At 39.4% G+C, this 16,749-nt stretch overlaps 1 protein-coding gene across 2 annotated transcripts in view; it reads right to left on the bottom strand.

Annotated features, from left to right (window-relative positions):
- The window catches only part of PTK2 (protein tyrosine kinase 2), a 164,160-nt gene extending 147,679 nt beyond the window's left edge, over nucleotides 1–16,481 (bottom strand). For both annotated transcript variants that reach the window (XM_086466084.1, XM_086466085.1), the window contains exon 1: nucleotides 16,379–16,481. In XM_086466084.1, the coding sequence (XP_086322210.1) occupies nucleotides 16,379–16,481 (103 nt within the window). The remainder of the gene's footprint in view (nucleotides 1–16,378) is intronic.
- Between the last annotated feature and the right edge of the window lie 268 nt (nucleotides 16,482–16,749).

Below are 16,749 nucleotides of genomic sequence, written 5' to 3'. Positions count from 1 at the left end.
CATTATTATAGTGGCTGGCAGAGCAGCAGCCACGTTGAGGGGAACCTAAAAAAGCTGAGACTCCAACACAGAATTTAATCTGTATTTACAAAATCCATAATGATGGATAAACTGAACTCTAAACTAGTCCCTTAATTACTTTCAGTCAAAAGATCTTTTTTAAACAGGAGGTAGTGGACAGTAGACTGTGGAGGCAGATGGTAGCAGCGAATTCAGAAAGGTATAGACAACAGGCACATGAATGGGTATTGAAAGACTCTCTACAAGTCTCTAATGCAGTGGGTGCTGAAGAACCACAAGGATGGACTGCAGACAACAGCCATGCTCACATGGTCTCCTGGAAGTGCCATAAATAGGAGATGCTGTCAAAGACAGTGGGCCATTGATGTGATAACATTGTTTTTACATTAAGAACGTCCATAAACGGTTAACCTTTTGCTTCTATTGTTGAAGCTGAAATATGACCCTTAGTTCTTCCAGAAAGTCCAGATGAAAACACAGATATACCAGCTTTGTGAGCTTTCTCATGCCTTATGTTTTATAGACTACATTTATCAAGTCAATAGGTTACCAGTGCAAAATGATGATTCATGGGCTTGGAAAAGACTTGATGTCATCAGAAAACTAAAAGTCAAATAACATTTTGATGATTTTCTTGCACAGAACAAATAAGAAAAACAATTCTAGGAAAAAGCACATCTAGAAAAAAGCACATCTATGAATGCAACAGAAAAACCTATGCCGTACGTTCTAATACTTATAAGGTTTTGTATAAGCATTTTTTTTTAAAAAGAAATTAAAAGTTGGCTTATCACTCCTCCAATATTCTCAGTTTTTTCTTAAAATGTCAAATACTTTCTTGCACACAGTTCAAGTTCTCATGTATAGTTTAATGTTCAAATATGGAATGTTTTAAATTTAATGTTCAAAGGAATTTAAGCCTGGTTTCTCAGATCTGCATCTGTAAGATGTTACAGAACTGATATATGATTATTTCTGAAGAATATATTTGTACAGAGGTCTCAGTTAATTTTTTAAAGGCAACTAAGTTGTCACCACAGGCTGCTGAAACAACTTAATATAACCAATTTGTCCTTGCTGCTGCCAAAGCTGTGGAGCTGTCTACCCCCTTCCTCCCTGCCAAGCATCTCCTCATCCACTCTTCCTGACTACGCAGCCCTCGCTTCCCTTTGGTGGCCTCCTGCTGCTCCTTAAACAGTTTTTGAACTGCTTTTACTTTTTAAGACAGCAGAAATCAGTCCAGGCTTCTTTTTTCTGGTTTTGGTGGGGGTTTAGCTTTGTTTCATTTTTTGGGGGAGGTCCATTTAAACGAGGGAGGTCCATTTAAACGAGGCAAAGTGGCTCAAGAAGAGTTCTAAAAAGCTCTGTAGCCAGCACAAAGTAAGTAACAGAAGCACATGGCCAGCAGTAGGGAGGAAGAGGCTTCCCATTTTTGGCAGCTGCAAGTTGGTATGTCAGCTCACTGCTCTTCTTGGACTACACCTCAGGAGGAAAAAGAAATACATCAATGGGAGGTAAAAACCATCTCTGCACTCACAAAAGGGCTGGAGAAATGTGTGAGTTTTGCATTAGTGAGTCTTTTTTTCAGTACAGCTGCCCGAACCATTTGCAGTCCAAACCCAACCGCTCTGAGCCTCCGATGCTGAACTATTAAACAGCATTTACTGATTTTCACTACCTGGTCAAGGGCAGGGTAAAGAGGGGAGAAGGAGGGAGCACAGTGCACTGGTAGGAGAGGAAGAGGAACTCTTCCATTGTAAAGACTAAAGAAGGCAACAATAATTTGGTTAAAATACCAATGTTAAAAATTCAAATGTCATTTTCAACTTCACCCTTATTTTCCCCTCTTCCTTTAAAACGATTTATCAACTATTAGCTGGTACCCAGATAAGTCCAAATGGGCAGATCTGAAAAAGAAACCAAGAATCTTCAGCAGCAGTGTACTGAAACAGCACAGAGAAATATCCAGTGTCAGCGTGGACAGAAGAAGGAACAAAAACAGAATAGGGAGGAGCTGCTCAGAAAAAACAAGTAACACCTTCACGGCAGAATGACTGAACTTTTACGGTGTTAAGCAGCAGGTTAAGAAACTGGAGTCCACCTTCCTGGTTGAAGTAACGCTCACGTTCCAGGGCCTCACCTACCTCACCACGGAGGATTTTGCTGATCTACAAAGCTCCCATGTACATCTCCTTTAGGTTACCGACAAACTACAGTATCTACTACTTAACCTGCACACTGAACACGAACAGAAACTGCAGGACTTATTGGTTACATCTTAATTACAAAAAATAAAGTGTTTACAATAACAGCTTTGTTGATCTTAAGTTTTGTTTCTGTAGCAGATGTAAAAAGACTGGATATAACAGCCTGAAGTGCAAGACATCAGAGCTACATTAATTGCTTATCATTAATTTAAGAGTATTCTTGGATTTCCTGACAGCGGAACAACACAAGAAATTTCTCTTGTAGTGATTTCCCAGTTTGAAACATTTGTAAACTGGACAATCATAGCTGCTCTAGCATCCAGTGTTCTTCCAAATATCTTCTTAAAACAAACAAACAAACAAATATGATGGTCCAGTTTGCAACATGCACTTTGATGGTATAATAAAATGTGTGGGAAGTCTATTTGTGAAATACTGAATGCATTCACAAAAGTGTATCAGAACTTCTTATTTCTATACACTTTTACTATTAAAAATTGAGGTATCTCCTGACTTTGGATTCTGACTAGATACTGCACGAGCTGAAAACATTGAAGTCACAGCCTGAAAGGGGAAAAAAAAAATAGTCTAATTGCCTAGTTTACTCAAAACAACTACAATTTCCCTTTGTTTAGGAGTAGAGTGTTTACTAACCGATTAGACAGCAGTCCTGGTACTAGAGCAGGTTTCATCATTTGATACATTCCTAGGAAGAAGTTCTTAATTCCTGTAATTTGGACATGGGCAGAAGTTGATGAAATTCCTGGGGAACAGGGCAGACAAGCAAGGCTTGTTTGCATGTGATACAAGGCAGACAGTGATGAGCACCGGTAATTTGCATCAAAATCAACAAAGCATCTGATAGTTAACTATCATGGCACCATCTACAGATCTTCAGCCAGGGATCAGAATTTAAAGAAGAGGCAGAAGCACCACATTACCTGTTAAAAGTAACTTTTTGGCCCAAGACCATCTGAATACATGATAGAACAAGTAACCACAAGGAAGTGTAAAGGAAAAAGGTTGATTTGAAATATGCCTGGCACAGTCGATGGCAGCATAAACACACCTAACCTCCAATCATTTCCCAATATTCTGTAAATGTCAACGTACGGTTTTTAAAGATGCTCAGCATTTGTCTGAAACATGATTCCATTAGACTTTAATCAGCTGCAGAATATTTGACTGAGCAAGTGAAGTGAGTCTCACAGGCGACAGGCATTCAAAGAGAAAAGCTCACTTAAAATGAAGCTATAGTCTTCTGTTAAAGACACTACCCAGAGGAATGATGGCCACCACAAAGAGGCAATGAGAGAAGCAAAGAGCCAAAAGCAGAGCTTGTCAAGCTTTGAGAACATTTTTGTTCCCCATGGCCAGCGAGGAACTGTCCTTGTGGGACATGGTGTACATACAGCTCTGCTGCTGGGGTTTGGTAGGTGCAGTGCCAAAGTTCCTTCTATGCAAACGTAAGATCTGAGACATCAAGAGTTAATAAGATTTGCTCTGGAGAAATAAGCTGCAGATTATTTTCACACTCCAGAAGGAAACGAGTTTTCCCACTTGAAAGAGTCAAGAGAAGACTATTTCGCTAATATAACCAGGAGTACAGAGCAGCATACTTGATGAGACATCGTGGTTTACGCTACCTCTTCAGTAAAGACAAGACCAACCCCCTAAACAAACACCCCCAAAGCACCATCTTTCACTTACTGCAAGGCTGCACCTTTATAAAGTTTTAAGAGCAGCAAGCAAATTCCAATTCCTTAATGTGCCACACTAATTCCTCATTTAAGATGTCAGTTAATAAAGAGACTGAAAATATCCCTGTACCACTCTCCTTGTGAACAAATGTATTTTTTCACAGCATGAACTTCAGCTGCACGGACTGTTTCACTGCTGTACTTCATAGCAAAAGTGAGATACCCATGAAGAGGGTGTTGCTGTAAGGAAAAAACACCCTTTCAGGAACAGATACTGACATGTTTCACACAGCCTGCCCCCCTTTACTCACTTATTTTAACTATCCCCTACCAGGCTCTCACTGAAGGTCAGAAAGCTGCATTACTTTCAAGATTTCTTCATTGGAGTTGAGATTTCTATGGCCAACTCAAACCGTGGAAGACTTTCCTCACCCCCAATCTGTGCTCAATATTTTTGTTTAAACTAGAGAACTGAAGATTTTTCATTGTTTTTAGTTAATCAAAAGAAACTTGCAGCTCAATGATTTCAGAGACAACAACTGATACCAAAACTAAACAAAAGCTTGTTTCAGTTCCTATTTATTTCACACCTATGATGTACTAGGTTATTTGTTAAAAACATTGGATCCATTTTCCCTGGCATGTAGCAATTCAGTCATTTTAACACTATTTAAAAGAAGATTTTTTATTTTTTTTTTTTTAAGTATTCACTGGTGTGTCTGCCTTTGATTGTTTTAATTTTCTGTCACCTGCATAATACTTGGTATTAAAAAAAACCCTGAAATTAGAGTTGGTACTTTTATAAAACAAGGAAACGTCCAGGAAAAAAAAGACCAAATACTTTATTCCTCATTTTCCAGATGCAAGACATAATTTTAGAACTGGATTTGTTCCTTCAGAGTTTAATTTAAAAAAAGAGACTATGTTGTTGCACAGCATATGTTCCATCTTAAACTTACACATTTACCTTGATGTTTTATTTTGTTTTAGAAGGCATTTAATAAAGGTATATAGCAATATAAGGTATTTACAAAGACATTCTTTTGGATAGGGTTTGTCAATTCTTCAAGGACATCTTGCAGGAGAGGCTCAAATTCTTTGTTTGTTGTAATGCAACAAAATTGAGATTAAAAAGAGATACAAGAAATTACATTGGGAATGTTCCTAAGAACATACTGTTTTGACAGAAAGCTCTGAACTTATAAATCAGGTTATTATAACATTTACATAATCTACTCTTACATGCTGAACAAAACAGTTCACAGTGATATAACAAATATCACCTCTGTGGCCCGAAAGGAGCAAGAGGAAAGGGAAAAGAACACAAGTAGTAACCAAAGCCAGAAATAACAGTCCGTCTAAAAATTCAGTGCCAAATTACACTGTACCACCAATGGCAAAGAAAACACATGCCATAATTGACAAATCAACAACCTGAAGTGTTCAGGATCCACCCTTCTTCAGAATTTGCAAAGCAATGACCACACCTATGGATTTCCAGAACAGCAGATTTGAATACACAAGCATACACAGGGTCAGGTGATAAGCACTGGAATACATATGTGCACTAAGGAAGGAGGAAACATTCAACACCTGAAAGACCCGGCCCTACAAAACTGTAAAAAACTGCAGTCAGTCACAAAGGACACATTTTATGAGCAACTTTATTGCAGTATAGTAGGTTGATTGTCCTTGCAAGAACAGAAGGGTAATAGCTTACATCCCATCCACCGCCTGCTCCGAGAAATATTTTTCCCATTGGAAGAAAGGAACAAGACAGCATTTTTATTTCCATTTCCAACTAAACTGGAACATTATTAATAAACTGAGTGTAGACTGGATACGAAGAGTGAGGAAAGTCTATAAAAAAGAAAAATATTCCCTCCAAGAATTTTATAGTAATAAGTTACAAAAAGTTATAGATGAACTGTTTCATACGTTTTTTCCAGGGCTGAAGCATCACATATACCACAGAGATGGAAACAAAACTAAAATTTCATGATAATTGCCACATCCTCGGTCCAGGTACCATCCACACTAGGGAAAGGAAATGGCTCCCACTCCCCCAAATGTCGTGGTATTCAAAAGAATTGAAGTTTACTCAACTTCTTGTTTATGTTCCTATCACGGAGGAGGAAAATACTAACTCAAGGCATCAGTGACTGATTCTTACAAAAAAAAAAAAAACAACATCAAAATAAATCCTTACAGCACATCAACAGCTTGTGTAGATCACAAACACACACTACGGGCAAGCACACTTGCCAGACAAGTAAAACCATTTTAAGCAGAGGTTTGGTTTTCTACCTCCTGCCTGCCCTCTTGTTTTTACATCTCCAAATTTGTTTTTACATCTCCAAATACCATGTGTTCCTACTAAACTTCTCTGAATTGCCTAATACCATACTGAAGAAAGACAGAAAAGAGGCGAGTGCAAGCTTCAAAGCTAGCGCAATTTCTTATTCTCCTGAAGATGCACAAGCCATCACAGCTACACAACTGAGTAACTGGAGAGACTGTAAAAATCCTTCAGCTAATATTTTGAACACTTCTGTACTCATAAATATGTACCCAAGTATGACCCCATCTTATAATCAGTTTCAAATACAGTTTCCAGTATGAAGGTTCTCCCCCCTTCTTGATGAATTTTACTTGTTCCTAAGATTCTGAAGCCCAAATCCTCCTGCTTTATTGTACTTTGGCTTGACTGTGCTTTTAACATAAAAGAACAAACTCCAGATAAACTTCAATTAAATAGAACTGAGTGTCTGCCATTGCTTTTCTATGCTGGCTAAATATTAGTGGTTGTTGGTTTGGGTTTTTTATATCATGCTTGAATTCCGGCAAACTTTCTGTGCAACAAGTCCTCAAATTCATTTCTATCAGCTCAATAAGCAGATCCATGATTTTAAGGAACCTCACACTGGGTTGGTGATGGGCACATACTATTTTTGCTTTGTCTTTAATTGCTAAACTATAAACGTTTAGGAAAAGCAATTCTCTACTTCAGTATTTTCTTTAAGTAGAAGGTGCCTGATGGGGATCACACATCAGGTAAGAGTGTGCACAACCTGAAGAGGCAGAGGAAGAGGCTGAGGTCTGCCCTGGCTGACGCCAGTATACAACATTCATTACTTACATGATGTTGGTGCCTAATGACATCATTTCTGAAGTGCTTAACTCATTTTCTACCTTTCCTCTCTTCTTTAAAGAGCCTGTTATGCTTTTCTTTAAATTGTTGAACTAATGCCCTACAGGAAATACTGAGCAGATGCTTACAGCTGTTTTCATCATTGTTCTGCACTACAGGTATCAACTTTCTCACGTCTAGTCCTACTTTTCAGTTAGTGTTTGGCAACTAAAACTATTTTCTACTTAGCACCTAACCAGGAAACATAAAAATAAAATGTTAACAGTTAGAAAAGAGTTTATCTTATATAGTAGTCCTTCTTAGCGTATCTTTTCAGTGAGCAACATGGTTGTAGAGTAGAGGAACAATCACGGAAACTTACTTAAATGAAATCTTGGAGTAAAAAAAAAAAATCTGAGACAGTAAAAACAAGAAAGTAATGAGAGAGTACAACATTCTAATTAGATGCACTGTATTTACAGAAACATTAAATACATGTTACCTCCCCCCCTTTCTCTCTTCCAAAATCTGTTGCTAGAAAGGCCCAGCAGAACATGGCTCAGAGGAAGGAACAGCAGCACGGCTGAGCGACAGGCAGCCTGCCCCACCGCTTCAGTCACACCTCCGGCCAAACCAAGTAACTGGACTGGCTTTGCCTACATTATGAAATGGGAATAACCAACACGACCTTTTTGTGTATCCAGGGTGTGCCTGTTCCTGATTTCAGATAATTTGCTCCCTTGCAGAACAGACTGGACACAGACACGCTGTAATAACTTTCCCCTCAAATTTTAGGAAATGAGCAATTGTGGAGCAGAGATATTCCAGAGTTGAATTTCACCACAAACAATAATAACTTTGAAAATTCCAAGTTCAGAAAACAACCTGAAGAAGGGTTTAGTCACAGAAATTATTATGTAGCCACAGTCATAGCAAGTGCTGCTGTTCTGGCTGCAATGTCTTGCTTTTCATCACTGAGGTATAGCATACTGAAACTGCACAAACATATCCCATCCAGGGCTCTGGAAAGAAGTGACAGATGGATGTCCTGTGTGACCTGCTCTAGGTGATCCTGCTCTGGCAGGGGGATTGGACTAGATGATCTCCAAAGGCCCCTTCCAACCGCCACCGTTCTGTGATTCTGAGACAGATGAGAGCAATATTCCAAATGAATTCCTGTTGCACCTCTAGACTGACAAAAAAATACTTAATTATGTTTATATGTGCAAACTTGGTACTTAAGTGTCATGCCCAACAGTACTGGCCAATGCAGGTCACACAGCTTGTTTCAGTAAAACTAGATCAATGCATCGAAAACCTGCAAGTTTGTTCAATATCAGGTCAAACCAGAACCTACACAACTCCCAAAACTACTCTAGAAGAAAGAACAAGTAATGGACATTTTCCTATCCAAGCACTGATTATGCCTTGTATCCATTTACTTAGTTTATAATTTTTATTATATACTTTATAAAATAGTGTGTGTATGTGTGTGTATATATATAAAATAAAAGCAATGTGGCTGAAGGAACTTTGGCAAAAGTATGAAGGTGCAAATCCCTTATTTCAAGGGCAAAGCAAGAACACTGCAATGACGTTCTTCTACCTCTGTGTAAGAAAACCCCACTAAGTCCTCCCATTACAGCTAGAGCAAAAAAGCTCTTAGTATTAGAAAGCATAGATTTAGAAACACATCCAGAAAAGCCGACCTTCTCTGCTCAAACCTACAGTTCGTTGATCAAACATTAACATGTTGAGCTGATGGGCACCACTGCTACCTGCCCATCACACCTCTGTGCCAGAGGGCACTGCAATCCTAACAGCTGAACAGGTTAGGGTGCCAATCATCGATTTCCTTGCCACTCGCGTGATAAAAGCAGCACCAACTAGTACTGCACTATCAGCACCATTGGGTAAAGAACAGATTCACCACTCCCCTCCCCAGTTTCCTCTGGGAAAGGGTTGGGATTGATATCTACAGCACACATAATGCTTCCATTTTGACAGGTAGAGCTATATACAACCACAAATCAGAGATGTTTTAATTCAGCCTCGTAATTCTTCCAGTGTGATTCAAGACCATTGCAATCAAACACCTGAATGGACAAAAAGCTGCTGTTCAAGTCGACTGGCAATGTAAGTTGTTGTATGGGAATCAGCTGTTAAGATCCCATTGAAAATGCTGCTCTGCTCTAAAGTATCTTTGTTGCAATTCTTCACTATCTTGACCAACCATCATGTCAGAGACCAGACAAAAGCCCCTTTGAGTTGAACACACTACAACTTCAGGAATACAATTCCTACTAGTATCTCCCCATAACAGCAAGGTCAACAGATCATTGCTGAGTTGCAAATGTAGTAGCAGAAAGCCTAAATCTCACTGGCCCTTATCTTCAGAAGCCAGCTGAGAAGCTTCAGGAATATATCCAGTTCCTTCCCATCCTGCTCCCTAGAAATAAAGGTTTAACAGGACTACAGACCATTACTCACCCTGCTAAGTGATGAAAAAGTTCTTTGCTACAATAATATGCTTATTATAGGAGAAAACCCAACCATGGGAATCCATGCCCAGATACTGGCAATAAAGTAATTAGTCTGGCTTCAGCAAGAAGTAGTATCACTGAAATGAAGAAAAGTCTGGTTTTACTGACAATTTTAAGTAGAATTGGCTTAGGCCAAACTCTTACAGGAATTAGAAAAATAGCATGCAACGAAAGGAGGGCAGTACCACTCTAACCGTTAGTCAGACAACCCCAGGGTGTCACGTACTATAAGGAACATAACAGTGAGGATGATCTGCATCTTCTACAACGCTGAAAAGCAAAAGCTTTCCATCACTGCTTTTGAGATGTTTAAAATTACTCTATCTGTACCTCTTCAGATTCTGAAAGGAAACTGCCACATCCCTGAGGGCCTGTTCAGCTAAGGTACATCAAACACTAGATGCAGAGAAGTTAAGACCATTCAATTTTCTCTGACAAAGAGACTTCTAGTTGTACAGCACGTCAAATTGAAGTCAAAGTCTAGCTTTCAGTCTCAAAATGCCACACTTCAGTTTATTATGCTCTTCATCTGTTGATATGACACCCTCTACAGCTCTTCACTGAAGGGTTTTCAGTTGCTGTGAGCAGTTATACCAAGTAATGGCAGAATCAAAGGTCACACACTAATTTTCTTCCTGTACTTACTCAAGATGAGGAGACTTAGCCCACGGAAAAAACTATTTTTCCTTAGAAATTTCCTCAATAAAGCAAGGGACAATACTTAATTCGCAGAGTGAGTCCAATTTAAACAAAAAAAAGGCAAACCAAACACCTAGTGCTTACTTTTATGGATCTCAAATCATTGGCAGGGGAAACATTGTTTTGGAAAGCAGCGACTGTGCTTGAAAAAGTAATAAGCAATCTCTCTTCTGGCAAAGAAACAAACCTTGGTTATCAAATAAAATTTAAAAAAAGAGTTTGTTTACAGATTATTTTCAATAAAATTACTCAGCAGGATTGAATTTCACCCAGAAATACTGTTCATAACATCTCTGCTATGCTACATTCAGTATCAGAAGAGGAAAATCCAACCCTCTTCCTGTACGCCAGTAAAAAAAGCACCACATCAAGTGCTGGGCAACCAGCAGTTAACGCCATAACCTCAGTAAGCCCCATCCTTTACAACTTGTCAAGAAAAATTGGCATCGTTAATTCTCAACATGGATTCAACAGTAGATATTGCAGTGATCTCATTTATTTTGCAAGATGATGAAATCTTCATGAATGCTACTGTATTTTATAACTGCTATAATCAAATACATTTATGATGTGCTGTACTTCAGCTTGTTTTAATATAACATTTACAAAGACGTTTCCTTACATCTGTCTTTTGTTCGCTGTGCTAGTTTATAGAACTCAGTAGCTTGTACAGACTTGCCTACTGCAATCTGATAGCATGTATTAATTTGTCTCCAGTTTTTAATAGATTACAAATCTGTAACAGGTCATGAATGTAGGGATACTAGTGAGGGGTTTTTTGAGACTCATAATTAATGAAAACTACACACTCTTTGCTGGCACACAGAAATTTTTACAAGACATGAATTTGCAGCTATTCCATTTAAGCAACACTGCATCAAGTGGAAGGACTGAGACAAGCTGACATATTCTCACAAATACAGCACCAGTCAGAAAAGCTTGTTTCATTACAATAGGCCTTCCAACAAAAGCTGTGCACGAAGATCAGTTGCCCAATAAACTGCATTCGCCAAAACACCAAAAACAGGCAAGAGATCATCTTCAGTATCCAAGGATCCTAATTTCAATATACCACAACTGTTGCCAGGCTAACCAGGCAAGGAAAATGATGCTGAGTCTGTGTGTGCGCCCATGTGTGCCTGTGTATATATGTGCCATACAGAAAATAAATATATACATACACAATGAGACTTGTGATAAAAAAATTTCAAATACAAACTCAATAAGAAAGGCCACAAACTGCTGTTTAACTTTTCAGCAAAAACGCATTGTTTCAATCAAGGCACCGTTCTCTTAAATGCTGACTTCCAGACTTTGCTCTTCAGCCTTTTTCTAATGCATCTTCAAACGGCTATTTAAAACGTTTCGTTTTCCCTGCATAAGTTTTAGTTTCTCCCAGGCAGCTCAGAATTTAATTCCAGGCTAGTTCACTGGCTCATTACTAGGTGCTACAGTTGATAAGATCATACATCTCCATTACACTGGGAACACGGAATGCTCCCCCAGGCTTAAAACAATCACTTTCCTTTTCTGAAAAAATATCTCAAGCTCCATCTTCTATTCCAGCAGTTTTTGAATAAGAAACAAATCACCCTAATGGAAATGCATCAGTACTCTCAGAGCTGCAGACTTACTACACATTTGGAAGAATACCAACGCTACCACATGCTGCACTGTAACACTGAAGGGAAGAAACCCCCTTGCTTTTTCCACACCGATTTCCACTTTTAAATATGTACAAGCATTTCAGGAATTGTTTCTAAATTGACTTTGAAAATCAGTGCTTTGACGAGACTAATGCTATTTTTCTTTTTTTCTGCAAAGATTTCCAATCAAAAAAACCCCAGGAACACATGAGTTGAAGTAAAAGGTGTTTTAACAGTCTGCAAATCTCACATCTTAAGAAGCCACTGAGCCAATAAAGTTTAACAAAAGTTCAGGCAAATTTATAGTTCGGAAGGAAACGGTTGATGTTTCACGTCAGCTGATGTCGCCAATGCGGCAACAACAGACTGTCAAATGACAGAACTTTTCCCAGTTGTTACGCCCTCAGAAACCAAGGGAAAAGCCCTTCCACAGCATTCCCAAACTACACTTACATATCTGCAAAAAGAGCAAGAGTGGGTGCTTCCCTCCAGTCACCTCAACTGAAACTCACTACAAAGACGCAGAACACTCATGCTAACAGAAGGGATTTTTTTTTTTCTTTCCTAATATCCAACAGCTATTACATTTCTATGTTAGATATACAGTGTCTGTGTCCAAAAAGTAAGAAATCTTCTTTTAGTGACTATTTACCTGCCTACCTTCATAGTATCAGCAACTTTCCATTACTAACGCTGTGTCCCTTTTAATGATTACCTATCACCTAAAAATCTGCGGGTCTGTTGGACTGAAAATTATCACCCAAATATCCTTCTATTAGCAAAACAGTAGAGACACATGACATGAAGAAGAAACAGCATTGAACTTCTTTCTTAAATATCCAACTATCATGCTTACACTGCACAGATCACCATCAGGTTCCATCTGAAGACACTTCCTGAAACTGCAGGGTTAATCAGAAAAAAAAACCCCAAACATTTAACTTGGAATTGCTTATCACTTTAAAAACAATATTGCAACATTAACAGATTGCAATACCTAGGGCAAAACTCCTTCCCAGTTGATTAAATCATTTCACAACATAGCTAGCTTGATTTAAAAAAAAAAAAAAAATAAAAAATTTTAAAAAAAGTTTTTGGACTGAATTTGGCTTGATTATCTTAAGGCAATGTAGACCTTTTCACATTAGTCTGAACAGTTGAATTCAAGAACCGTGATCACCCCTCAGGAACTACTCACATGACATACACTTAACAATACGTCAATTTATTGTTCATAAATTATTAAACAGAGCTCCTCGCATGGAAGATAGTCAAGAAACTTCCTCCTTTTGGGGTGGATAAGTTACAGCTACCCAGCAGAGCTGTCCAACTATCCCTACCTGTTACATTTACATTTCTTTCACTCAGTTATTTTGTAAACCTAAAAAGGCACACGCCACACAAAACTCAGGAAAAAAGTTCACTAGCTAAAGTATCTAAACCAAAGTACAGTACATTATAGCTCTAATAATCTTTCCAAAGATTAGAGATGTTAGTGAACAACTTTTAATGGTTCATGATGACTTTCTAGTCTACTGTTACAGTCAGAAAGAAAACACCCCTGTAAGATACTGGCACAAATTTTCAGTACTTAACTGGAAAACAAATCCTGCCTTCTCAGGGACCAAGACACCCACCTCAGCATCCCCTGAAGCTGTAACTGAGCTTGAGGCTGTTTATTCCACAAGACCAGAAATTTTAAGTTTCAAATTACTTAATAAGGGAAGCCAAAAACATCTTACCCCTATCGCTACTAAAGTAGAGTAATACAGACTTGCTTGCTGAGAAGAAATATGCCAGTAAACAAGATACACACTTTCTCTTCGTTTGGCGATCAAAATATTCTCAAATCAGGAGTATGCAGATCCAGGCTAAATTACGGAATTATTAGATGGGATTTTAGCATAAAGGGGAGGCAAAACCTGGCAACAGACTACATGAATAGTTTAGAAAGGAAGTATCTTGTTCTCTGATGCAGTCCTACAGACAGAGCACACAGAACTGGCTGCAATTCGGTCATCATACAGTATCGCTAAGAAGATTGAAGACTTTAGATTTAAGAACACTAAAAAAAAGGTAGAAGCACACTCTGTATGCACACAGACTCACTTCAGTATTTCAAAGCATTTTCAAAGAACGAACATTTGCTATGAAATCACACCTAATACACTGAAAACTTAATCTATCGCAAACAAAAAGAGAACAGACCATTTAGAAAAGTTATTAATAATAAAATATATACATCAAGATTGCATTTTAAGACATTATAAAATACTTTCTAAAGTTTTATCCATTTTTGCTGCAGCTAACCTGGAGCTTTAACAGAAAATCCAAAAAACCAGAATAAATCTATCCAAACTCAATGTTTCTCTCATTAATATATTACCTTTCTTTGACTGTAGATACCTCACAGCCCTTACCAAAGTAGGCCAGATCCGTTTCATTTCCCTAAGGTTAAGCTGGTGAACAGTACACAGAGTATTCATCAACTAAGGAATGGCCACCATTCAACGACAAATATAGCACAAGCTATTTCTCATCTGTCCTATTTTTTTGGAGGCTGAGATGTAGCTTTTTCTAGAAATCGCCACAATTGGCAGCCTCGAAGTTGCTGGTGCCTTTGTCCTCTTATGCAACTCCTGGTGTCCCCCTTCTCCCCCCCAACAGGAATAAAAAGAGATTACATGGCTGTTCTCCATTTCAGGGCAGAGGAGGCTGGATAAGCAATCCTCCCTGAACTTATGTTCTGAGAACACTTCACAGGCAACCAGGGGAAGAGGGAGGGATCGGTTTTCATTCATTTTAGTTGCTGGAGTGGGTGGGGGGCAATCGATACCTTTTATCATGGCCCAACACAGCCACCTTCCGCAAGAAGCAGCTAGCCCTGCCACAGCCATCCTCTGCTGCTGGAGCAGAGGGAGAAAACCAATATCCCCAACACTAACCAGCCTTACCAACAGATGGGAACAACTTGCTGCTGCTTTGAAAAGATTTTTCTTCCCCACTTTTGAAAGTTACTCTCTAGGAAGGACCTTCCTTCTGAGCCTCATAGTCCAAGGAGATGAATCCCAATTTCATCTAACACTTTTGTTATCCAATTTATGACACACAGGAGTAGGCATCGCTATTACCCCTTGCTGGTAAAGGAGTTCTAGTAAAAGCAAAGCACAGCTCTGTTTTAGCTTTGTTTCCAGCTACCATTACTCACCATTTTATTAACTGTTATTCCCCACCGAGCTGACAGATTCTGTACTTCATGAGATGTTACCAGGATGTGCTGGTCAAGTTCTGCAACTTCTGAAGTTATTTCTACTACATGTGCTACTGTAATATGTCAATGTATAGCAAATGCTATGTAGCCTGAGCAGTTCAGCAAGGTGCTGAAAGCATGTAAGACAAAGACAGCACTACATACTCCTTCATGTGTCCTCCAAATCAAGAGACAATGAAAATTATAAGTTTACTGTTATTTTTTCCAAGACAATTAATCATCAGCTACACCTTCCAAATCCTTAGTTCCGATATATTTCCCCTGAACTTCTGAAGCAACTGCCTCTGTCTGTGATCCAAGATTACAGTGACGCAATACTTCACTGCCAGTTTCTCTTCCAAAAAAGAAAGTACATTGAAATGAAAGTGAACACGAGGAAAGTTATGCTTACAATCAGCAACACTCAACCTTTTACAGCTGTTTTCCATCTAAGGAAGATTTGATTCTCTGGCTACTAACAGAATTTTGAGCTTAATCCCTGTATTATATCTTCATATACACACTCCCACCCACAATACCAGCATACAAATACCGTCTAGATTATAACAGGATAAATATTAATGTCTTGGGATGAGAGTTAAGTTAATCATGTGTATGAGTTTCACATGTCCATCTAATTACGGTTAAGCCTCAATTTCAAGTCAAACCCCCTCATTGTAATAAATGCATGCTTTGTGGCTAGTTATTGTCTCTTTTCAGGGGGGTGAACAATAGGGGTGGCAACTTTAAGACATCAAATAAAAAGATGTTAGTCTTCCACTGTAAACACTACCCCCCCCCCATCAGCACTTAAAACCTACTTCTTCCAAAAGGTAGATGAAAGCAGAATTATACTAGTAGCAGCTTCAAACATACAAAGGTAAAAAACAAAGCCACCAGATCTTCGCATCAGTGGAAGTAAAAACCAAACAGCTCGAGCGCTCTTTCATTTCAAATAATTCTGAAAAGCAAAGAGGAAGAAAAAAAGGCATTACAGCTGTCAGGTGAAAGAAGATCCTGCGGACTGCTTCGCATTACAAGCGCATGACCAGAATAAAAATATTTTATTTTCTAGCTTTGCTTTTTTCTTTGATAGGATAAACCCTATGCACCCACAGGTGGTAAAACATTAAATGAACAGGAGGGGACCAAAAAAAGTAAATATAAAAAAGGTAGGTGTACCTTTAGCCCAGCATATCGGGAATGGGCTACAGCCGCTTTTCTCCATACAGACAGCACCTGCTGGCCGCGGGGCCTGCCGGCCTGCCCCCTCCAGCAACCACATACACCCCAGCGCTCCCAGTCCAGGCCAGGCTCCGGCATGCAACGTCCCAGTTCGGAGCTCCAGCAGCCTGCGGCGGGGTGGGGGGGGGGTGGGGGCGGGCTGGGAGCCGCTTCAACGCCCTCGATCCACCAGGGAGGAGGAGAACCGCTACCCTTTCCCCGGGCGGGCTGCGCCGGCTTCACCTGGCGGCGGGAGCGCGGCCCGGGAGCGCGCCCGGGGCAGCGCGCTCCGGCGGCGGCAACGGGAGGCCGCGCCGCTGCTTCATCTT

The sequence above is a fragment of the Leptosomus discolor genome, chromosome 5 (assembly GCF_034619465.1).
Source record: "Leptosomus discolor isolate bLepDis1 chromosome 5, bLepDis1.hap2, whole genome shotgun sequence".
Taxonomy (NCBI): Eukaryota; Metazoa; Chordata; class Aves; order Leptosomiformes; family Leptosomidae; genus Leptosomus; species Leptosomus discolor.
Note: the sequence above shows the minus strand (reverse complement) of the source record. Positions and strands in the feature narration are given on the sequence as shown.